This window comes from Malaclemys terrapin, chromosome 3 (assembly GCF_027887155.1).
Source record: "Malaclemys terrapin pileata isolate rMalTer1 chromosome 3, rMalTer1.hap1, whole genome shotgun sequence".
Classification (NCBI taxonomy): Eukaryota; Metazoa; Chordata; order Testudines; family Emydidae; genus Malaclemys; species Malaclemys terrapin.
The window spans coordinates 125,130,900-125,155,538 of record NC_071507.1 but is presented as its reverse complement, the minus strand read 5'-3'; the positions used below and the strand labels follow the sequence as shown (position 1 = coordinate 125,155,538).

General features: G+C 41.3%; 2 protein-coding genes across 4 annotated transcripts in view; one reads left to right on the top strand and one right to left on the bottom strand.

Annotated features, from left to right (window-relative positions):
• The window catches only part of CDC40 (cell division cycle 40), a 61,010-nt gene extending 48,253 nt beyond the window's left edge, over positions 1-12,757 (top strand). The window contains exons 13-15 of the mRNA XM_054023650.1: positions 3,410-3,486; positions 5,023-5,167; positions 6,470-12,757. Coding sequence (XP_053879625.1) covers positions 3,410-3,486; positions 5,023-5,167; positions 6,470-6,647 — 400 coding nt within the window. The 3' untranslated portion in view covers positions 6,648-12,757. The remainder of the gene's footprint in view (positions 1-3,409; positions 3,487-5,022; positions 5,168-6,469) is intronic.
• A 4,476-nt stretch (positions 12,758-17,233) lies between these two features.
• METTL24 (methyltransferase like 24) overlaps positions 17,234-24,639 on the bottom strand; it is an 87,703-nt gene continuing 80,297 nt past the window's right edge. For all 3 annotated transcript variants that reach the window (XM_054024269.1, XM_054024270.1, XM_054024272.1), the window contains one exon: positions 17,234-17,807. In XM_054024269.1, the coding sequence (XP_053880244.1) occupies positions 17,493-17,807 (315 nt within the window). In that variant the 3' untranslated portion in view covers positions 17,234-17,492. The remainder of the gene's footprint in view (positions 17,808-24,639) is intronic.

The following is a 24,639-nucleotide window of genomic DNA, read 5'->3' as shown; positions in this document are numbered from 1 at the left end:
TGAACTGCTCTTCAGTTCTAATGTGAGTTGGGAGAGAGGTGTTCTGTTCAGCTACTGAAACCTACAAAAAGCATTTGGTGTTTAAAGAAAATGATTCATTCTGGCCTTTTCATTGAATCCAGCTGGCTATCTTTAGGATCTACAGTAGTTCTACATTGCCCTTCATGTATGGAGGAATCTAGGTCACAGCAGTGCTCAGTTGATGTCCATAATGTACCATGCAGTTACTGCCTGTTTTTAAATAAATAAAAAAAATTTTAAAAATTAAAAAGTGAAGGATATATTGAAATTCATTTTAAGCTTGTGCTAGCTCTACTGTTACATGGTAATCTCTGTTCAGTACTCTGGATTTCGCTCCCTGGCTAGCAGTTTGGGAGCTATGTGGAGGCAGTGCACTTAGCCAAACAGGTGAGAGGAAGTGCCCAGATCATTCTCTGGCTGACTCAGTGGGTGTTTTGACTGGGTTCTGGAAGGAGCTATGTCTGAAATTCCTCATCTGGAAGGACTGTTGGTCTGGCAAAGTGCTGGTGAGTTATCTCCAAGAAGTTTCAGTGAACCCCTTAAGGAGAAGGAAAAGTCCTTGGGCACGATGACTACTAAGAGGGATTTCTTCTGTTTTGGTTTGTGGAGCCATGTCTCTCCTGCACAGAACTACTGCCTCTTGGGACTGGATGCTCTTGTTTCTTGTGGTCCCTGATAATGAATAAAATAAATAGCTACAGGGTGAAATGTCACCTTCCCTTTCCTCCTTCCCATCACAAAGAATCTAGTTGCAGAACATCACAGCCTGATTGTCCCAAACGTAGATATCTTCAGATTATATTAGAAGTCACAGGAATAGTGTTGTCTCATTCAGATATTATGAACTATAGAATAGATCATATTCCATCATTCAAATTTTGCTTAACAGACTGATTTATAAAGCTAATGTAGAGCGCTTCTCCCACTCTGCTCATTCATCGCTGTGGACTGTGGTACAGAACATTTCCTGAAATACGCTGATCTGTCTGTAGACAAATTTCAGATTTCAGGCTCCAAATTAATTACATTTGCAATAAAACTAAATGAATGTGTTCAGCACTACAGCTTTTGGAGCTTGAAGAATTTCATGTGTCAAGTTGTCACCAATCCTGCTGTGAATAAATCCCTCTTTTCTGTTTTATAACAGGCATTTTATATGGTTCAGTTATCACTTTTTGATATGTTCAAATATACAAATATCTCTTTCTTTACTTAATAATAAGCCTGAAGATTTTGATTTTAACAAGAACTTTAAACAACAAGCTTTAAAAGTAAATATGACCCCCATATGCTCCTAAAAGCTACATTTAATTACAAGTTTTTAATTGCTTTTGTAGTGTTCTTAATTGCGTAGAGGAATGTTCAGGATGTTTTGTAATCAAATCTCAGTTGGTAAGCATTTTCACTTGGCCAGTGCTGGGAGTGGTCTGACATGTCAGACGTTGCTGGGAACAGCTTCTCCCATGATAACATCCATGAAATGCAGATTCAATTATGCTGTGTACAGATTCTGCTTTCATGTTTACTGGATTGCAGTGTCCTTCCTTTGTGGAACTGCAACAGTAAGAATATAGAACAATAAATGTTTTTCAGATAACAAACTATATTTGCTCAGTGGAATCTTAACTGGGATATTCTGAAGTTTTGCTTTTCTGCTTTCTACTTATTGCATCCATATGGCAGTGATATTAAAGTTGAGGTGGTCGTTGTATTCTAAACCCCTTGATTTTGGAAAATACAGGATTTTATTCTCACTCCTTAATATTTTCATGGTGCTACTCAGGGAAACGGTGAAATGGTTTGGGCTGCTGTGCCATCAGTATGTTGATGACCCTCCGCTCAAAACTTTCCTACCCTCAAGTCACTAGTGAGCCATACCCCATAGTGGTATCTAATGCTGGTTTCATTCTCTGCTAGGATGACGAGGCTAATGCAATCCATAGGCTTCAGATGACCTCCCTGCAGTGGTCGGTCTTTCCATAGTTCCCAAGCTCCCATAAGGAAATTGAAGTCTTTTAAGAGATTTTATATCTCTGGCAGTTCCAAACACTTTCCCTTTACTTTTCAAGAGACCCTAACTTTTAGTTCCTGCCAGGTTTGGTCAGGAGGAAAGAAATGGCCGTGGAGCACTCTCATTTTTGTCAGTGAAGGTTAGAAACTCCCACCACTTATAATTGTCAGCTCATAAAACAATGTTTTGAGGAAAATGTACCGGGTCTCTCAGTTTAGATTTTCCAGTTAGAACAGCCATTGAGGTTTAAATTGTTTTTTAGGTCAGCCAACCATGGCAGCGTTTTTTGGTGACCTTTGAGAAACTGATTTTGTCTTGCTTCCTATTTCACAATTTGGCTTGAAAGAAGTATGAAACTTAAATGTCTTTTATTCTGCCTAATAGTTTAGGGCAGCATATCCTGCAGCAGTCCTGACTACATCTGGTACATTTTAACAGAAAGCAGAGCTGCCTGGAATAAACTCCAGCAGATGAGTCTGCATTAATTTGTGAAGAGAGAAGACAGCAAAACCCACATTGCATTTCAATTCCTTTTAACTAGAATTAAATGCAGGAAGTGTATTTTCCATAATGTGGCTTTATTGTTTAACCTTTTACAGGTTACATAAAAGTTCTTTCTAGCTAGAGTGAAGATTCCTTTTTGGGGAGGGAGCAGGTTCAGACATGCAAGCTATCATACGCTGCCTGTCTAGTCTAGGAATGGAGTAGTGTCTGACACTGACTTTCAAACACCGCTGCCCTTACCCCACAGCCTCCCTCAAGTGTGACTGAAAACCGGTTTTGTCATTAGTGTAGACAGGGCTATTGGGGAATCTATACTTTCTGCATTGCCTACATCAGTGGTTCTCAGCCAGAGGTTCTGGGGAGCCATGAGCAGGTTTCGGGGGGCCACCAAGCAGGGCCAGCATTAGACTCACTGGGGCCCAGGACAGAAAGTTGAAGCCGAAGCCTGAACGATGTAGCTTCATGGGAGCCCCTGTGGCATGAGGCTCCAGGCAACTCCCTGCTTGCTACCCCCTAACACCAGCCCTGGCTTTTATATGCAGAAAATCTGTTGTTGTGGCACAGGTGGGCCATGGAGTTTTTATAGCCCGTTGTGGGGGACCTCAGAAAGAAAAAGGTTAAGAACCCCTGGCCCACATCCAGCACCAAAACCTATTCACAACTGGAGGTATTAAGGCTCATTTTCTTTTGTTGATAGCACCACAGTAATAGTTCACTGGGAGGTATTTTTAATATCTTTGAACTCCATTTTAGACATTTTTCGTCTGGACACCACCTCTCATTCTGTTTCAGTGGTTGATTAAATCAGCTGACTTTAGGTAGCCCTTTGAAATATTTCCAGTTCTTCATCCATTCACATTTCTTCCTTTGCAGGGACATTCCTGTCGATTTCAAGTACATCGCAGAGCCAAGTATGCACTCAATGCCTGCAGTCACCTTGTCTCCAAATGGTAAGTTAACACTTTACTTAGGCCTTGTCTACACAGGAAAGTTTCACTAGTTATACCAGTATCAACCCTCCCATGTGGATATCTGTTGTATCATTTGGGGGGTTAGCTTAAATTCCTTTCCAGATGACATAAGCTAAACCGGAAAAAGATACTCTTATACCATAGTAAGAGTAACCAAACGGGGTGAGTTATATCCGTATAACTGTATTCGTTTAAATTAACACGTAGGGTTATACCAAAAAATGTCAGTCTTAGTTTACTTTCTCTGTAGTGAGAGGCCCAAGTTAATTTCTTTTTTTATGAACTCTGTCATTTTAAAATTTCTCTTTCTGCAAGTGGTAGAAGGAGCAAACAAAGCTAAAAGGGTAATAAAAAAGCCTAGAAGGGAGCAGAAGAGGAGAATAGTGACCCTATGACATGTCTACTCTTTTCCTGGGACCCTTGAGAAAGTCTTTCAAAGTCACTATGTGGTCACTGCTCAAGGAGAGGGAATATGTCCAGCAGAAAAGGATCAAGGAGCAGCTTCTCTCTTCAGCATGTCCCCTTTCCCACCTGGGAGCATCTGCAATGCCCTCTCCTCCCTACCCACCACCAAAACAGGAAGAAGGGTGGACACATGATTGGTTAAAAAAGCAGCCCTTCTTTTTTACTTCCAGACACTTCTCCTGTTGAACTGTGAAACTTAAAAAAAAAAAAAAAAAAAAAAAAAAAAAAAAAAAAAAAAAGCTGGTTTGAAAATTAGATCTTTATTTACATGGTTAAAATCATTCAACACATTTTAGACCTGCTTTACACTCAAGTAAAATTGCTCTTTAAATAAAAAACAAAACAGAAAACCACTAGTAACTCTATTGTTCCACAGCTTAAAATGAGTAACTAATGAGATGTGAACTTGTCTCCTGGTTTCAGTTCTTTGATTGACCAGTTAGGATATCTGCTCACCTATCCTGTTCTTTGTCTAAGCCTCTTCAGTATTTTAAAATGAGACAGTCACCATGGGTAATCTCTGGATGGTGTAGCGTGACTATAACAGAGAAATTTACTATAGGCAATTGAGCATACATGCAGGGATACGCTTCCAAACTATCTCCAGTGTTAGGTTCTGCCTTTATTAGTTGTAATAGGCAGAAATCAACTCAATGAAAATTTTCCATGGGTATGACTGATAACTGTACTTGGTGTCACAAATGGCTTAGAAAGAATTGCTTACAGAATTAGAAGGTTTATTTTTGTATGATGAAATTTGTGTCTGCCACACTATAAATCTTTCTACACATGTGACGTGAGCCAAGTCTGTACTTTTTTTCTTTGAGTGAACACTGCTAATACACCATTCTAGGGTCCAGCTCTGAGCTGTCCAGTACACGGTAGAAGCCATGCATATTATTTAACTAAATGCTTTATTAACACCGAATATTGTTGAAACCAAAACTGAAAGTGAAAGTTCTAGGAATCTTTGTCAGATTTGTTTCTTTGGCTGCAGTAGTCTGATTCAAAATAAGACTGACATCTGCCTGAACTTTGTTGCACATACAGGAAAATGGCTGGCTTGTCAATCAATGGATAATCAGATTTTGATTTTTGGAGCTCAGAACAGATTCAGACTAAACAAAAAGAAAATCTTCAAGGGTCACATGGTGGCAGGTTATGCTTGTCAAGTTGATTTTTCACCTGACATGAGGTAAGTTCTATGAAAACTAACTTCTGTCTTAAAGTTGTCGCGAGATCCTGCTAAATTTGTTTTTGAAACCCTTTGTAATATACTGATGTGCTGCTGTCCTTTTACCCCAACACTGCTGTGTGGCTACAGAGAGTTTTCTGCAGCAGTTAAAAGGGGAATTTGCCCTTTGCCCTTTGGTAAGTTCAATGGATTCAGTACTAACATTTACCCCAGTCGTATAAGAAATGAACATTTAGTTGAAGTACTCTCAATGAACACTTTGTCCTAAATTCTCCATTCTACAAAGGCTGTTTTGTGCTGCTATGACCTTAAACCAGCCAGAAGCCTTCCCTAGGTAGGTAGAATCTCAACTGTAAGATGCAGCTAAACTGCCTCCCACACCAGCCACAACCCCACTCCACCCCGCCTCAAAGTGAAAGTGAGAGGAGGAAGCATATAGAGGAGGACAGGCTGGGGCTATAAGGAGGCTTATCAGACCTGAGCTCCACTACACCTGATCCTCTGCTGGTGTAAGGGACTTTATAGCACCAACAGAGTTGAGCAGGATGCTTCCTGTTCTAACTTGCACTGGAGCTAGGTAGCCATGAACCGGGGAGCAGCAACTGGCTTCCTACACACTGGTCTGCAGTAGAGTTGCAAGAAGACCTTCCTGCACACATATACCTTGGGTTCAAACTTAAAGCAAAACTGAGTCCAGATTGAAGCCTGGTTCTTCTACTTTGCCTAATGAAGTTGTACAGCTAACTCTCATCTGCAGCTATACTAGCGATGTCACATTGGTGTCATTTTAAGACCGTTATGCCCATTTAACTTCCTGTAGATAACAAAGCAAGTATATGCATGATTAGCATAATGCACTGCAAAAGTGTTCACATTTTTAGGGGATTTTTTTTAAAAGAAAAATCTCTGCAAATTCGGGTTTTTTCCTGGAATTTTCTCTTATCCTCTCAGGCTCTATTACTCAAGCAACATAATGCATGGTATAATCACATTACTTAGCACATTTACCTCACCGATGATGTGATGAATCAGTGCACAGCAAGAGCCTGGGCTCCTTAGAACACATCATGCATGCTAATTCTTTGGAATTCCTACTGTCTGTTGAAACAGACTCTCTTGAATGGAAAGCTTATTGGATTACTAATTTTTTTCCATTCCCCAGTACAAAATTTATCTAATCTGTTTTTTGCATTAATTTAAAACATTTATTTTAATGTCTGCTTTATAATAATCTTCCAAAAATGGAAAATAATAAAAGTAGTTCTGAGAGTTTTTAATAGAGCTTTTAATTTTTTAATACAGCTATGTGATATCAGGTGATGCAGATGGAAAACTTAACATCTGGGACTGGAAGACGACAAAACTCTACAGTAGGTTAAAAGCACATGACAAAGTTTGTATAGGCGCAGTCTGGCATCCACATGAAACATCCAAGGTCATCACCTGTGGCTGGGATGGTCTTATTAAATTGTGGGACTGAAAGGGGCACTGCAAGGAACTAAATTTTTATAAGACTTTTTGTGAACATCTGAGATTGCTAAACATGAACTCTGCTGAGGATGGTTTAATTTGAACTTCCAGCTGTTTTCGGGTTCTTCACTATTGAGGTGCACTGCGCACTCTTGGAAATGGGAAATCTCCCAGGCAGAAGACTCAGCTGAAAGGCTACTCTTCTAAGTATGACTTCAAGGTTTGCGAGAAGCTGAGAACAGTTATGTGAAGTGGCCAGAAATAAATATTAATTTGATAAGTTATTTTCTGTTTGATCCACTTTTTCAGAATAAAACAGTATTTTCTAGTTTGCGATTCTGGATGTCTCACAGTATATGGTGTAGAAGTAGAAAACCAGCAGTTTTTTTGTGTTCTGTAACTGCATAGCTCAGAAGAAAAGTCTCTTTAATCTCTACTGCAGTAGATCTTGAAGATGCACCCATTAATAGACTTTTTGGCAGTATTCTGTGGCACCCAAGTTTCTTTGATTTATTAGAGTACACAACCAGTGATTAAGATTTATTGATCCATAACCGAAACAGCTGATCAAAGGCTTTAGCATACATACCCAATGAACAAACGGAGTATACCCTGCAGACTGTTCCCTAAACCCTCCGTCTGCGTTCTTATATTCATATCTTGACTTAAACATTTACATGATACTGATCATGGAGGTTCCTCTACGTAACCATCTTTATTTGAAAGTTTTCTTTATAATAAAAAGAAATTCTCTTCCCCCCCCTCCAAAAAAAAAACAAACCCCAAGGTAAATTCCATATACTGTTAATTATCATGCTTTTCTGGAGCATATTTCAAAGAAAACCACATTCCCTGTCCCTTAATCATATTCTTTGTACAGGGTGCACTTTAGTACTCACTGTTCCTGTATTATATGCACCATATTGTTTCCATGCTAAGCTACTGTATATACATGTTACAATTTTTTTTAAGAACTTATTTTTAATAAATCTTTTGTACAAAAGTCTGGTTTAGTTTAGTCCTTACTTCTAGCATATCCAAGTCAAATATTCATTATCCTTTCAGTTTGGGATTTGGCATTTCCTAACTGCCAGTGGTGCCAAAGTACAAATGAACTATTTTCCTTGCTTGGATGATACTAAAACAATATGTTGATTATTTTGCTAAGCAAATGGGGGCAGAAAAGTCTTTCTAAATTCTTATACCAGACTGTGCACCATATTATCTGACTATGAATGAATAATGGAAATAAGGGGAAGAACAACAAACTGGTCAGCCTTCAAGCCACATTCTATAACTATTGAATTAACATTATAAAATTATTGTAGATCAAACCATTGTTGTTTGATCATCCAGTTTTATTAGGGATGTCTTAGGAAGAATAGTCATGTTGGACAAGATAAGTTCCTTAAAGGCCCTTTCCAACTCTCATATCTAGCTCGTGGGGAGCAAGGGTAAACTACACTTGAAAGCCAGACATTTCTGAGTGAAGGTGAAATTTGTTCAAAAATAAATTTGAAAGTCTGAAAACTCAGAGTTTAGATTACACACACACACACACACTTCTCAGCCTTGATACCCAACTATAGTGTGCACTCTCCATTTGACATTGGCACCTCTGATAGGTATTTACAATACATGTACTTTGGTGACTTGTCATGGGTGGCACAGATGAGGATGGGTCTGTTTTTGGAGAGAGTACCAGTGGCTATCTGTTTGTGTATGGGCAGGCCTCAGACTCATGCAAATATATAAGGCAAGTACAAACTTAGAACTCTGTATGAAGAGCAGTAGAAATTTGGTGGTGAATGTTTGGAGGTTATATGTGCTGCAGGTGGAAACATGAAAATGTTGGACTCTATTGACTATATGGGGAGTGGGTAAGGACAGGTTACAGTTTTGAGGCAAGATGAGATGTAGCTATCTCCTACTGAAGATGAGCTCTCAGGCTAGGCAGGTGGCTCTGATGTAGATGGTAAAATTGAAACGTTCTTAAGTAGAAAATGGACAGCAATAGGAGTTCAGGGATATAGAGAATGTGGGTCCCACAGCCGACCTTAACTTTAAAAGCCAAGGCAAGACGGATATAACATTCCATAAGAATTTTTGGCAAAAGTAACAGATCTTTAATGTATCCTAATTAGATTCTTGTCTAGGATTTTCCTTTTTGTTTAGAAAGCACTTAGATTTTGTGTATCAATGACTTTAACTGTACAGTATATTTACTTGAACTATTTCACTGTATAGATATGCAAGAACCTCTTCTTCCGTCAGAAGATTCACCCACCACTTGCGCACACCACTAGTGCAGAAATGCTCCAGTGGAGCTACTAAACTCTGATAGGTCATTTTCCATTTATGGACAAGATAAATAAACTTTTGTGAGTAACATGCAGATCTTACACACTCAACAGAAGTTGATGAATTAAATGTCTGCAACAAAAAGACTTCTGTAAAAACCTGCATCAGAACTCAACTAGAACCTGCCTGCTAGATCAGATCCTTTGTCTCCATCTGGTGTTGTTCACTGAGTTAATCCTTTGTGGAATTTTTAAAGCCTGCATGGGAACCTGCAGAGGCTTTTAATTTGTAAGATTTTTCTCCCCAACAATTTTATAAAGATCTGTGGACTCCAAGAGAAAAGACTTGCCTTGTGAAGTAATTCTCAATGGAGATAAAGGGTAGGAGAATTTGAGGACCTGTAGGCTGAAGTTGGAGGGATGGCGGGGGGACTGATATAGTTTTTTAGCAGGGCAGGGGAGGTGGGAATTGAGACCCATAACTAGAAAACAGCATGCTTCAGATTTTCCCAATAAATTCTCCATTGGTATAAGCCTAAGCATGCAAAATTTTCAAGCTGAAAGCAGTTCTTTTGTGAAGAGTGGAGTCAAGTAAGTCTCAATATTGGTTTGAATTAATATTTACAACCTGGCCTATGGAGTTCCTATGACAGCTTCATAATCATTGCACTTGATCTACTGTAATTTTAAGGAAATCTGAGTAACTTCTTGCCACTACAACTAAAATACTTTTAGGATATCACAGAGAGGATTTTGCACATAAGCAAGCTACCCAAATCATTTTTTCTAAGCTCTGCCCTGGAGACTTTGAAAGTTCCTTTAGCCTTGTGCCAACTTTTTCTGGATTTCTCCTTTTGTGTAGGGCGTTTCCCACCACCACACCCTCCATACCACTTGCTGGTAAAGGGGCTGCCTCCTTTTGAAGCCGCTGGCCTCAGCTTCTGTCTTGTACAGACTTGGTAATAGTTTTCAATAAGATGCGGCTACTTATTCCTTACATTCTCATTGCATTGCACAAAAATACTGTACCTCCAGACAAACTGATTTATAACATGAGCCAATTTTCAACTCCAAACAGCTGCTTTAGAATACTAGTTTATAATACTGTGCCTTCAAGCCTTGCAAACTCATTTTGAAAATCTATCTGCCCAGGCACAAAATCTTTTCACCCTGTCTCTCCCAATTAATCATAACAAAAGTCTCATTTTTGTTGGTCAAAAACCTCAGACCTAATAAGGGGGTGGGGGACGGGGTGGGGACGGATGACAGAACTATGAAAAGCTGCTTTAACTAGACTAGTATTAGGATACCAGCAAGATACCAGGATACTTCTTTGATATGTAAGTTGTTTCTCTGAATAATGTTTAGGACTTAGTACTTTAAGTTGACTTAACAAAAGTATCTATGAAATGTAAATTAGAGGACTGTTGCCCTGTAGCAAAATGAATGTGAATCTCTCTCTAGTCAAGCTCATTGAATGTTGGAAGTTCTGTGACTCTCTTGTAGCAGTCCAAGAAGACCTCACTTGTTTATTGAAGGGTGAAATTGTCAAAGTGCCTACATGACTTAGGAGCCTTGGGCACTTAGACGTTTCTTTGACTTAGGCACCTCAATCACTTATGTGCTTTTGAAAATTTGACCTTAAACCCTTTTATTACCTTGTTATAATGTTAAAGTAACATTAAAGTGTTTGGTGGTATTGTTCCTGTTTGAGGTGCACTGTTAACTTACTGTACAATAGGCCATTGAGAGTGCTAGATATATTTGACCGTAATGGTCAGAATAAGAACTAGAATGTGAAGTTGTGATTCAAACCTAGTTCAGTATCTCTTAGTAAAAAGAGCAACAGGACTGGTCAAGCTTGATTTTCCTCAGTGGTCTTACGGGAAGCAATTTCAATTTCAATAATGTGGAGACTTATGAAGCTTAAATATGGTCCGTAACTAAGACATGTTTATGGACTATCTCAGGCTAGAGCTGGGTTAGGGCTTGTCTACATGGGAAACTTTGCTAGTTGTAACAGTAGAATTATACCTTAATAGTTATACCAGTATAACATGCTTCCAAAGGACCATGAGTGCATTTTTAAGTGTCTTCATGGTGATTTGTCGGTATAATTTATAGTGATTTTAAACTCACACCTTAGCTTATACCAATACACCTTTCCGAGGTAGCTCTTATTTGCCAAATGATGCCAAAATGGTGGTGAGCTTTTTGTCTGACCATTTTCTGCACAGCTAGGTCCTCTTCTCTCTCTCCTTCATCTTCTTGAAGAGGTAAGTGCTAGTGGCAAGTCATGCCCTTTTCCCTAAAGAAATAAAATTCACAAGTGGCTTCAATTTAATTATGGATTAAGACTTTCTCAGGGCCACAGTTCTACTACCCTGTTTCCCCGAAAATAAGACATCCTCCGAAAATAAGGCCTACTTACAGTTTTGCCTCTCGTTGTAATATAAGGCATCCCCCCGATAATAAGACCTCCCCGATAATAAGGCATCCACCGATAATAAGGCATTTTTCATTTCTGAAAAATAAGACATCCCCTGAAAATAAGACCTAGCGCATCTTTGGGAGCAAAAATTAATATAAGACACTGTCTTATTTTCGGGGAAACAGGGTAGTCAGGCTGGGCTCACCTGGAGCACTCATCTCAATAAAGAAGGGTACATACCTGTTTGTCTGACGTCACAGCTTTCCTCCAAAATGAACTTGGCTTTGGGTCCACTTCAAAAAGGTAAATAAGGTTGAAGTTAAAAGTATGGGTTGAGGGTGGGAGGTAAAAGTGGGAACTGAAGAATTCCAATTAGTAGAGTTCATCTGTTTTTCTTTCTAAGAAAAAAGTAGTTTGGAGTTTCCTGACTCCTAATGCTTTCCATTTCACATTTGCATTTTTGCATATTGAGGCTCTTTAGAAGTGACTGTATGGTCATGTCTCATTCAGAGGTGGCTCCTCTATTTTAGAAGGGTTTGTGGCTTTGCATCTGTTGTCCAAAAGGTAATTAATCGTCTGTTGGTTCCAGTGTTCCAGATCTCACGGCAGACCCAAATCACAACAGCCTCTCCTGTTAGCTCTGAAACAGCCTCTGGCGAGATGGTAGAGAATGTGGAATAGCAACCCCTGCTGTTAGTTCACCCTGTGCCCCTCAGAGGAGACTATTTGTTAGCTTATTAGCAAGAGGTTGAGATTTATAGGGATGTCATGGCTCTTTATCCTGTTATGCATTTTTTCTACATTATATGGATTAGACTGTGGATTAAAGGGGTTTTAATATGAAAGCTTGGTCTCATTATCATTCCCTTCAAAGACTGTATACTCTACCTCCCTGAAATTACTCTTCCAAAGGAGGAAAAGAATGAAGAAGGCCTTCCCTCTCCAGAAACATATTCAAAAGAGAACTAACCCAGTTTGAGGCTTGTTAGATGCTATCATCAATCCCAGAGAGGTACAAAGCATTACTATTCCAAACCCTATTTCTTAAACTGGGCTTTTGTCCTTAAATGGACTTTCCATTAATATGTTATAGAAAAAGGCTTTAATCCTTTTGTTTTAGGGCTCTGAAAGGACCGTATGATCAAAAGATGGACACTCATGAGCTGAAACTTTTTTAAAGCTTTACTATTGTATATGCAACTTGTGCTTTCAGGCCTGTGGTAAGTGGGGGTTTAATTTAAGAGCCTTTGGATTACATTGTGGTCCAGTGATTTTGATTCAAAAATGAATCTTATATTAAATATACAAAGGAAGAGATCATCACTATAGGCACTTATTTTTTCCCCCCAACTGTTCCTGAACGGTGGATGTTTGTACACATCGTCACACACCCTCCTTTCAGGAACAGTTGAAAATATAATTACTTATATTGGGTAATCTAGTCAAAATCTAAGAACTGGAATGTTTCTTCTTCAGACTTGAGAACTTACCTGTACATCTAGTGAAGTGGGCTTGTATTTTATCATTCTGTGGTTTGGCTATCAGATCAAGGGAAGTAGAGCAGATGATCTCTGCAAAGGCTTATTCCAGAATCAGCTGAAATATCTTATAATGACAAAACATAGTTATCTCTCAACAGGGACTTTCATTTAAGAAAATGCATTGTTCAAGTGGAAGTCTTATTTAGATATTGTCCATACAAGACTGTAGGTCCCAAGAGGGAGAAAGATGCGAAAATGTGTCTGGACTTAGGTCAGTGTTTGTGACTTTACCCTTGAAAATTTCAGCATTAAAACAGCTCTAAATAAACTACAATTACTGTCATGTTACATAAACAAGGAGGAAGAGACCAGGAGTGACCTACTAAATAATTCCAGAAATTCTTTCTAGGGCAGAAAAGCATCTAATAATGCTAGCCAAAAAGAAAGAGAGAGAACTAAAACCAACAATTTGGATAATAACAGCTGGGCTCAACTGTCAAATAATTCACCCGAGAGAGTATTTCCTTCCAGGTGCTTTATCCTAGGGATTCCTGCAATAGCCTTGTTTGCATCTGCTAAGAATCATTATTTTAAGGGATAGCACAAAGGATCAGCATGTTTTTCTTGCACTTCCTTTGATCCTTCAAGTACTGATGCCTGTCCTGCTAGCATAGACTCATACATCATGATTCAGACTTGATCAAAGTCTGGCCTCAGGTGTAAACACAAATTATGTTTGGAGGGGGCCGGGGCACCAGAGCTACTACTGTCTTTCCTGATCAGGTTTAAAAACCTGTAAATAAAATAATTCTCTGTTCTAAAAATGGAACAGTTCCTTTCAACATGCCTCAGCACAGGACTGCTGTTTGCTGCAGTGACCACCCATCCTATGTCCTACATACCCATGGGGAGGGTGCCTGAAAAGTGAGATTGTTTGGCATAGTGATGAGCAGGGTTACACTCTACAGCTCTACAAGACACCAACTGTATGTAGGATTGACTGCTTTTAAAACAACTGTAAATTAAAATATAGTCAGTCACTCAGGCTGGAATTAATCAATTATATCAATACAGTTACTAATGCAAAGCAAATGTCATTAAGTGGTATGATATTAATGATCTGACATTCTAGCTCTCCATTTCCAAAAGCAACAAGCTTTGAATTTATACTTTTGAATGAGTTCCTTTGCTATTGAAAGATTATCAGTATGATCCACTTTGTACCTATAAAGCAGACAGATAATTCAGGCCCTTCTTTTTCAGCGAAGGTAAGTGCACTAGACAAGGAACAAGCAGGAAAGCAGAATGGATGTTTTCTAGAAATAACAGGTTCTGCCGCATTGTACAGTCATCTTCTCAGATTCCAATGGCAGATTCAGGTGAAGAAGTGCCTTCTGCACCGTATGTGGCATTACTTGTCCCACGTTACTGTTTGATATGTGATGGGAGAAGCATTTTTAAATTAAATTGTTAGCATTCATTAGCATATGGGGAAGATGGAAAGACTTTGTAAATTTCATCCCCTACTTCAACCTGAGATTGGGCTCTTTAAATGAGAATAGACTTTGACAAATATGGGGAAACCAAAAGTAAGGCCCAATATCATGAGGACACCTACCTGTTACGGCCAGACCCAGGACGCTAAAGCTGACAGCCTCAATAGTGTATAAGGCAAACTAGAATTGCTCATTTTTTTCCCAAAATAGTATAATGACCTGCACTACGCTAAAGAGTTTCCTGTCTAATCTAAGACAGTAAATTCTAAAGAACTCCTGTAGCTACTGCAATATTTTCCTGCAGGAGGTACAGAACCAGGACTTTTGCTCCCACCCTGCTCACTCCTGATTTTATTTGGGAATCTTGAGAAGTGATGAGCTCTTGGTATTCTAAAGTTACAAGTCTGCTGTAACATCAAGAGATGCATGATGGAACTTCAGTCCACTTCCATAATTATACTCCGATATTGTTTCAGAGACAAACTATAATAAACTTGTGTGTCTCCTTTAGAATCTTAATTTAATTTTTTGGGGAAAAGTTGACATAATCCACGTTTTGAACCTCTAATTTGTGCTTTCTTACACTACTAGTCTGGAGCTAGTTATTATAGATTACCAGTTTAGTTATTCTAAGACTGTCCCACTGGAAAAGATGATGTGGCACTATTTCTAAAACCAAGTTGTTAATCACACCCAGATTTATACTATCCCAATCTGACTTCTGAAAAATGACGACTCAGACATTCTTGGATTGTTAGTGATCACATTTAAGTCAGATCCATGTAACAATTGAGGAAGTCTGACTTCTTTAGGCATTTTTATACAAACTCTTATGGCTGTGTGTCCCCTAAAGGATATTACTGTTCACTACATAAGAGCTTGCATTCAACGTGCTTGTAGTAAAGAAGGAATTCCGTCTCAACTTTCATTCAAAGATCATTCCATAGGATCATAGCTTCTTGAGAGGAACACTAATTTACTTCATTGGTGTAGATTGACCCCATGAAAAGCTCCATCCATGGAATTTCTAACTACAGGTAGATGTTGTGAATCAGTCAGTGCAGTGCTTAGCTCCAGGGCTTCTTCAGTGTTCTTGTTCTTGGGAGACAATCGGTAATTACAGCGTTTATTCGGGTTTGTTCAGCATGACATCGGAGCTCCGCTGCCTGGACCCAAGTTAGTACAGAAATGGAAATTGAATGCTTATCTATAAACTGGATCCTCTATACAATGATCTGTCTGGAAGCCCCAGCCTCTTGTGGAGCTCTCTGCCATAGGATAACAATGAGACCAAGAACTTACTAGGAATCAAAAAAGAATTTAACATTAGCCACATAAATAGCAAGGACTTTTTACCTGTTTTAAATGTTTGGAAGTAAGAGAAACCCAGTTGCATCAGGAGATAAAGCAGCCTCTCACTGAGGGGAGTAGGAAGAAAATTCCTTGGTGGGGAGGGAGGTGAGTTATTCCATAATTGTCAACTTGCACTGAAGTTGACTCTTCCACTGAAGCATCTAGTACTGGCTCGTGCTAAAGAGTAGATGGATCACTAGTCTGCTCCACCATGGTAATTCCTATGTTCTGAATGGGTGGCTTGGAGGTTGCTGGGGGAGGAACCAAGGGAGGCAGTACTAAGCAGCAGGGGAAGGGAAGAGGAGGAGAATCCTCACATTGAGCTGAGCAGGCTGCTGCTACCATCTTGACTGGAGAAGGTGCTGCTTGTAAGAGAAGCCAGGAAGGGGGGCAGGGGAGAACTGACTTGATGTATTTGTGTGGGACTAGTTAATGGTCTGGGGAAATTGTGTAGCAGGGCACCCATTTAGTATGGTACACAAGTGTTAGGAAAATGGTACATATACTTCCTCTGTTTGCCAAGCCTTGGAAGACAGGTCTATATAGCATGCCAGTGTGTGCGGTGTAGCAGTGCAGCAGGGAGTTTGTGAAGATGTGTGCCCAAAGGAATGAGACACATATTAGGCTTATAAGAGGAGAGAGAGAATTAAAGGAACAAAACAGGAAAAGAAGGATTGAGGAAAGTTTTATTAAACATAGTAAAATGAATTGCGGACAGACAGAAAAATGAGTGGGAGGGGAGAAACACCAAGACTCAGCAAATGGGAAAGTAAAGGAAGTTTAAAGAACGGAAAAGGAAGGGGAAGTACCAAAGCAAGGGAGACTGGGTGCATTTTATTTAATACAAAGTTTAACGAAAATACATTACATAAAAATACTAAATTCTCTCTTAATCCCCACCCGCCTCACATGGCTAGTATTGGCTGGGCTAAAGTTTTCAAAATGTTCACATAAACCATGCACTCCTTTCTGGTAAAGTGAGGGGAAATGACTTTTCTGGGAAGTTTAAAATATATTGCTTGGACCTACTGAGCCTGCCAGTTGGGCTTCTGAGGGAGACCTGGATGGGCCAGTTGAGTGATTTCAGCTTGTTAGCCATTGGAAGGGGGACTGATTTGAGTGAAGGATGCATGTGGAGTAGGAGCTGGCATGCGTATACATTCGGGGGCAGGTGTAGTATCTGAAAACACATGACACCTTTTTAAAAATTGACTAGATTTCCCATTGACTGTCCCATTTTAAGTAACTGTTGATTGGAAGACAACAATCTGCCATAATTATCATGGGAGTGTTTGTTTTTAAAGTAATAAAAGGTGCTAGTTTAAGCATAATCATTTGAGAAAGTAACTTATTTGGATCAATGATTTTTTTCAGCAGCATCTCATGGTGTACACTGTACTAGAGCCACTCCCAGTGAATTTTCAGGGACAGAGTAGGCAAACTCTCTTTGCTGACCTTTAGGGAGGCTGGGGTCAATCCACAGCCATGTGTGGAGAGCTGTTAACCACTTAGACAAACATTTAGGAAGTCTCTCATCTGTTTCTAATAAAGTCTATCAATGTAACCATGGAAGATGCACTGTACAAAACAATTTCAACGCCAGATCTCTTTCTAGTACTCAGAAGCAAAGCACGATAACATCCAGCTTTTGTGATACTGCTGAGAAGCAGAAAGACAGTTCATTTTGATAGCAGTGCCTCGGTTTGCAGGTTCAGTAACTTTTGTCAGCTGCTCCAATGTCCTTTTCACTAATGCTGTTGAGTGGGATGATTACATGTCATCAATTCCTTTATGCTATTTCCATCTTGTGTTCACCCAGCTTAGTGTGTAACAGCTACTTGCATTGAAGGCTTCCTTCTTCAGAAACATCTGTGGTTTCAATAAGTCTTTGTAAGTGTGAAAAAGCCTGAAATCCTTCAGTTCTAATTCTTTCAGAAGACTGTACCAGTATCGGACCACCGTGCTGTCATTGCCACTGACCTCAAATCCAGGCCAGTGAACGTGGACTTCAAAGACCAATTGTCCTATCTGTTCAACAATGTCTTCCAGAATCAGGTTTTCCAAAATTTTCCACTCCGCACTTTCCATATCTGCCTTGAGGACATCAATCTGAAACAAAAAGCTAATTACTTTATGAAAAAGACAGACTTCGCAATTGCTGTTGATAATCATCTGAAGTGCCAGGCTTTTCAATTTCATTCAATTTTACTTAATTACTCTTGAGTATGGCTGTTCTTATTTAGAAATCCCAGCACCTCCTGGGGATAATTGAACCAGGTTTTGAAGTTTCATAATTGCTTGTTCATAACTTCCCCTCCCCAACTCCCTGTTTTAAATGCTTAAATTATTAAACCACTATATTTTATTATTCTTTACAAATCCTGCGAATGTCTCAAAGTTAGAGGGGTGAGAAACACCCATTGATATGCAAAGATACTCGGATCATACTTTTCTTTAATCTTGGCTGAAGGAAGTGCTATTTGTCCATTACTTGCTTTTAGTATTACAAAATCCACTGAGCCCCTGTAACAAGTTGTTTTTGTTTGTACAGCAATAACACTGGGGGCCCCAATCAATACTATTATGTTAGGACTATCTCTCTCTCTCTCCCCTCCCTCCTACCCCAAAGACCTTCCAATCTAAGTATATGAGGACAAAACAGCTGCATACAACAGACAAGGGCAGCAGAGGGTAACAGAGACATTGTTATTGGTCTTATTCCGAGGGCATTCTGTGCCAAACAATTCTGCACGCAATATTTAAAAATTCTACAAATTTTATTGGTCAAATAAATGTGTAGGCTTCAGCATGGCATGGGGATCACAGGCCACTGCCAGGGCCGGCCCACAACATTTTGGTACCTGAGGCGGGGAGCTCAAATGACGCCTCCATGTCCCCTCGCTTGGGCCAGAACTTTGAAAGGTCACAATTCTGCCTTCTTCCTGTTCTACTCCTCTGCTACCTACCCCAATAAAGAAGAACTAACAACTTAAAATGCCTTGTTCAAAAATGTTAAGTAGCACTTAACTTTCAAACGACTGTGTGACGTTGTGCAGTCTATATGGTTTTATAAAAAACTTGATAATAAGTCAATATAATGTAACTGAGATAGTTTTAGAGAAAATACGGTAATAAGTGAATGTAAGTAACTGGGATATGCCTCATGCAAAAGGTCTCTTGTAAGGTATCATTCCAAAGCTTATAATCTACTGAATGTGATCATCTGATTTGTATAAATGTACCACTCTTGTATCTAAAACTAGAAATATAAAATGTAACTCTGAGGGCCTATTGTAATTGTGTAAAGTGTGGACCATTAATGATGGTTTGGAATCTTGATGACTCCCATTGTCTGCAGATGGCTGTATTTACCTGTGAGTCTTCCTGTATATGTGTGTGCTGGCAAGTGAGTAATGAAGTCTTGCAGTGACATGTGATCATGTCACCTGAACTGGAATCCATCTTTAACCTGGTGCTTTTCCAGTGAGGGGGGGTGGAAACCCAGAGAGACAAAGAGTTCCCGCCTTATGCAAAAGATATATAAAGGGGGGAAGAGAAGAGAGAGAGGGGAGAGAGGAGAAGCCATCATGAAGAATCCCCTAGCTACCACCTGAGCTGCAACAAGAGCTGTACCAGGGGAAAGAATTGTGCCCAGGCCTGGAAGGTGTCCAGTCTGAGAAAAACTTACTGAAGCATCTCTGAGGGTGAGATTATCTGTATTCAGTTTGATTAGGCATAGATTTGCGCATTTTATTTTATTTTGCTTGTGACTTACTTTGTTCTGTCTGTTACTACTTTGAACCACTTAAATCCTACTGTCTGTATTTAATAAAATCACTTTTTATTTAGTAATTCACTCAGAGTATGTATTAATACCTGGGGGAGCAAACAACTGTGCATATCTCTCTATCAGTGTTATAGAGGGCGAACAATTTATGAGTTTGCCCTGCATAAACTTTATGCAGGGTAAAACGGATTTATCTGGGTTTAGACCCCATTGGGAGTTGGGCATCTGAGTGCTAAAGACAAGCACGCTACTGCGAGCTGTTTTCAGGTAAACTTGCAGCTTTGGGACAAGTGATTCAGACCCTGGGTCTGTGTCTGGAGCCAGATGGGAGTGTCTGGCTCAGCAAGACAGGGTGCTGGAGTCCTGAGCTGGCAGGGAAAACAGAAGCAGGGGTAGTCTTTGCACATTGGGTGGCAGCTCCCAAGGGGGTTTCTGTGATCCAACCCGTCACAGACTGAACAGCAAATGTAACTTTCCTTGTCTGCATAGTAAACACTGGCATTTTTATCTGTTTGAATAACCAAAGTGGTGCTTTCTGTGCCTTCTTGGTTGCAAAGATTTAAACTGCTTCCTGAAGATCCACAGTATGGGCCAGCTCATGCTCTATTGAGATGGTTGCAAGGCCGACCAGCCTCTCCTGTGTCACGGTGGAGTGTAGATATGTTTTTATTAACTTCAGCTTGGAAAAGCTGCGTTCTCCACTGCCAACTGTTACAGGAAGTGTTAGAAGTATGCTCAGAGCAACAAAAGCATTTGGAAAAAGGGTGGTCATCTTATTTGTGCACATATATTCCAGAACAGCCTTTGGAGTTGATCCTGCTGAAATGCATCTTAAAAGGGCTTTCAGTTCATCATCTAAATCACTTGCATCAATATCGCGCATGTCATGTGTCAACACTGTCTCTAGTGCCCTGCATTGCTGGTGTGGGTCTTCTTCAGGTGAGGAGTTTTGGAATATCATACAACATCCCAAATATACTGCTGTGTTCCCTGAGCTGCATGAAATGTTCTTCAACTGACTGTATTGCACAATCTAGCACCTGGTTAAAGAATTCAACTTTGAATTGTTGTTTGGGGTCTCTTATGGATCATCCTGTGCCTAGTAATCAAAATGTCTTCTTTGGTGACTCTTGTATTCTTGAATGGGTGGGAAAATAGCTTCAGTGTGAAGTTCCCCTGCCAACTTCTGTGCACTCTCTTCAGAACGTTTTGAAATCCCTCATCTGACCAGTAAGACTGTAGGTACGACTTTTGCTTTGTCCAGTTGTTCCATTGCTCTAAATATATCATGGTCAACACCTTGGAGTCTCTTGCTTACAACATTTATTTCAAACAGTATGTCATGCCACAACACTAAGCCACACAGAAATTTGAAGTTATGTATGTTTCTGGTGATTCCATTTCCCTCTGCCACTGTTCTCCCACAAACAGTTCCTATCATAGCATTGTCCTCCATAATGGCAACTATTGCATCATCTATCTTCCCAATTTGGTGTTAGATGGGAAAGTTGAGTGGCAGCGATAAAACCTATCATGTGGCACTCAGTGGTTTCAGTGTCAGAGAGGATGTTCCCAGATGTTGCTTCAAAATTTGCCATTGACGAATTGATGTAGAGAAAAATACATAGATGCGTTGAATTACATTAAAAAATTCAGAAGCCTCACTAGAAGCTGATGCTGCTTCACTGACCACAAAGTTCAATGAATGAGAACTGCATGGGACAAAAAAAGCTTGAGGGTTTAACTCTCGGATCCATGTCTGCACTCCTCTGTTCTTTCCTCTCATGTTGGCACCATTATTATACCCCTGACCTCTCATGTCAGCTACCGCAATTCCCGTATCTTCCAGCTTTCTAAGAAGCACATTTGTCATACCAGCTCCTGTAGTATAGAATATCAGGGTTGGAAGGGACCTCAGGAGGTCATCTAGTCCAACCCCTTCCCCCCCCCCCCCCGCTCAAAGCAGGACCAATTCCCAACTAAATCATCAATGTCAATAAATTCTAGAAAATGCTCTCTGACAGTCACCATTGCAGGGACATTTCACTAGGTTCTGTTGTTACTACAAAACGCACCATTAAAGTCATTTGTTCTGTATGGCTGATGTCAGGTGTGCAGTCCAGAATAACAGAGTAATATCTTGCTGACTTCAGATCTGACACAATCTTCTGTTTGACTTTTGTTGCCAGTAACTTTGATCTCATTTTGAATTGTTTTTCCAAGGTAGTGGTGTATGTACATTTCGTGGGTGGTGACTCTTAGATGCTCCTGGAGTACAGCATCAAACTCAGCCATCAGCTGCACAATTTTAAGGAAGTTTCCATTGTTTGGCACAAACAACTGATCTGAAGTGCCAGGCAGTGCTAGGTTTTGGGTAGCAAGCATTTTCATAATGGCAGTGAGCCTTTTCAGAACATTTTGCCAGTACAGAGACTCTGATGCAACCTTCTCTTGATGCTGATCATCTATGGTGGCCTCTAACCTTAGTCTCATCTCAAGCTCTTTCCACCTATGGAATGCTCTCTGGTAATTTGCTGCCTTCTCATGGCATGCCAGATTTCTAGACAGATTTTTCAAGTCCTTTGTTCCTGTAGAACCCATTGTGGCTGGAACATTAGACTGGAAGAGTTTGCAACAAAAACAGTATGCAGCATTCTGGGTTTTGAGTACATAAGCCATGGCCTCACCACTTTGTCACTATTGGGGATTTCACGCCAATAATGTGTTGGATGGAAACTTCTATTTTCATTGTCTTTGGGGAACATGAAGTTTTTCACTTGCTGTGCCCCATTCAGCACAAGGAAGTCCCTCAGGATACTGCTCAAGTGGGTCCGTAGTCCTGGATCATCTAGACTTAAGGAACTAAACTCAGCAGCAGCTGTTTCTTGTGCCTCCACCACACTCTTCTCTGATCTACACTTTTCTTCAGGAATGTGCATGGTTACATCCATTTGAGATGGAGATATGGATGCTGCAGTAGCTGCCAGGTCACCCGCACTCTAACTGGAAGATCAGGTATCTCCTCACCACTCACATCCTCACTGGGGCCGGAAGGCTCACCGTGAACATTTGTGTCTATGTATCTCAGGAGAGCTCCTTCCTGCTTAGATAGAAAAGCTTCCTTTGCTTTCTTCCTTTTTCTGAATGCTGCCCCAGAGGGGTGTTTTCTTTCACTCATGACTGCTGGTCTGTGCCAGCTATAGTGGCTCTCAACACTCAGTTGAAGGGGACAAATAAGCAGGCTGGTAGCAGGGCTTGAGTGAGGGAAGATATCAGCGTCTTAAGGGCTTAACTGGCTCCTACTACTTCAGTTGACTGCCTGTTCTCCTCAAGTCAGTTCAGGGAAGCAGCAGGAAACAGGAAGCTCCCTGAGAAGCTGGTGTTAATCAGTCCAGGCTCCTGCGGGTGCTAGAGAGGTACATAAGTGTCTCTTCCTCCTCTCTCTCCCTGCAGCTCCTGGTGCTTTCTGTTATTCCCGCTCACCTTTTCTCCTGCCTGCCTATTACATCTCTTGTGCCCTCCTTCCTCCAGCACAGCACTCCACCATCTCTGTGCATCTAGAGTAGAGAGAATACATATGCACTAGCAGCCGACAAAATTTTCTACACTCTGGGTCCTAGTGGCGCCCCACCACAGTCTGGCACCTGAGGCAACCACCTCAGTTCGCCTCATGGTAAGACCAGCCCAGGCCACTGCTTGCACAGAGGTGGGAGATCACTCTGCAGCTCCCCCCACCCCGGGACACAGACTCAGTGGTGAGGCTGTACCAAACCCTGAGACAGTGCAAGGACCGGGCCTGCCCCAGAAACACCCCACAAGCCCTGCCCCTCTGTGCCAGGTGCACCAGGTGTGGGCAGGCAAGCTCAGCCTGGCAGGATCCAAGTGTGGAGCAGCTTAGTGTGGGAGGATCCAGGTGTGGGTTGAGAGGGTTCTGTGTGGGGCAAGTTGAGTGCAGGAAGGATCTAGATGCACAGCGGTTTGTTGGCGGTGGTTCTGGGTGCAACGGTAATGGGACTCTGCGTGCAACGGTAATGGGACTCTGCAGGGGGATCCAGGTGAAGGTGGTTAGAGCTCAGCGGGGTGGGGGTTGGGTGTGGATAGAGCTCAATGGGGAGTCTGGATGTTTTGGGGGGGGGGTCCAGATGCTGGGGGAGTGGGGCTCAGTGGGATGGGGATCCAGGTGCAGCTGGTTGGGGCTGGGTGGAGTGGGGATCCAGGCAAGTTGTCAGGGTGGTCCAGGTGCAAGGCCTGCAGGTTGGGTTCTGGGTGAGGTGGGGTGAGGCTCGGCAGGAAGGTCTGGGTATGAAGGGATTGGGCTAGATGCACAGGGATTGGGCAGATGCCGGAGCAGCTCCCTGTACAGTGATCCCTTCCCCTGCAGCTGAGGAGTGATGGGTGCAGGAAGCGAGGAGGAGGGGAGTTTGCAGAGCTTCCTGTAGCCTGGGGAGAAATCTGGGGGTGAGTCTGACCCGGCCCTGGATGCTGTGCAGGGAAAGAGGAAGTCTCATCCTCCCCAACCCAGCCAAGACAAGCAGCTGAGCCCAGCATAGGATAGGAGCCACCAGCTAGGTCTTCCCCAGTCTCGCCCCCTGTCCCACAGTGATTTACCTCTCTGCCGGCTGCTCTGGGCACCCAAAACATACTGCTGAGGATGGTCACATGACTGCTTTTGTGGCTTCCCTGTCAGAAAGTCATTTTTCTGGGGGGAAGCAAAGAAATCTGCAGGTGACACGAATTCTACGCATGCGCAGTGGTGCAGATTTCCCCCAGGAGTATGGTCGTCTTACGGGACTGTTCCCCAAACCTAAAAATGATCGTGGCTAGTCTATGCAGTATTGTTCTAGCTGTGTTGGTCCTAGGATATCAGAAAGACAAGGTGGGTGAGGTAATAGTTGGTCCAATAAAAGCTGCTGTTGGGGAGAGTCGAGCTTGCACGGTAGCCTGTTATTCAGAGTGCCTTCCCAACCCCCACAGTGTGACACACATGCTTGCTTTTGCCAGGGATTATGGGATTCACGTATTTAGTATTCAACTAGCTATATTCTTACTGGCAGAAAGAGCTTTCTTTCTCTGGCATAACTGAAGTCTGCTCAAGAGAGGCCCCAGCCTAGAGTAGCAGGGAGTGCTGCAGGTCAGGAGTGAGCCACGCTGGCA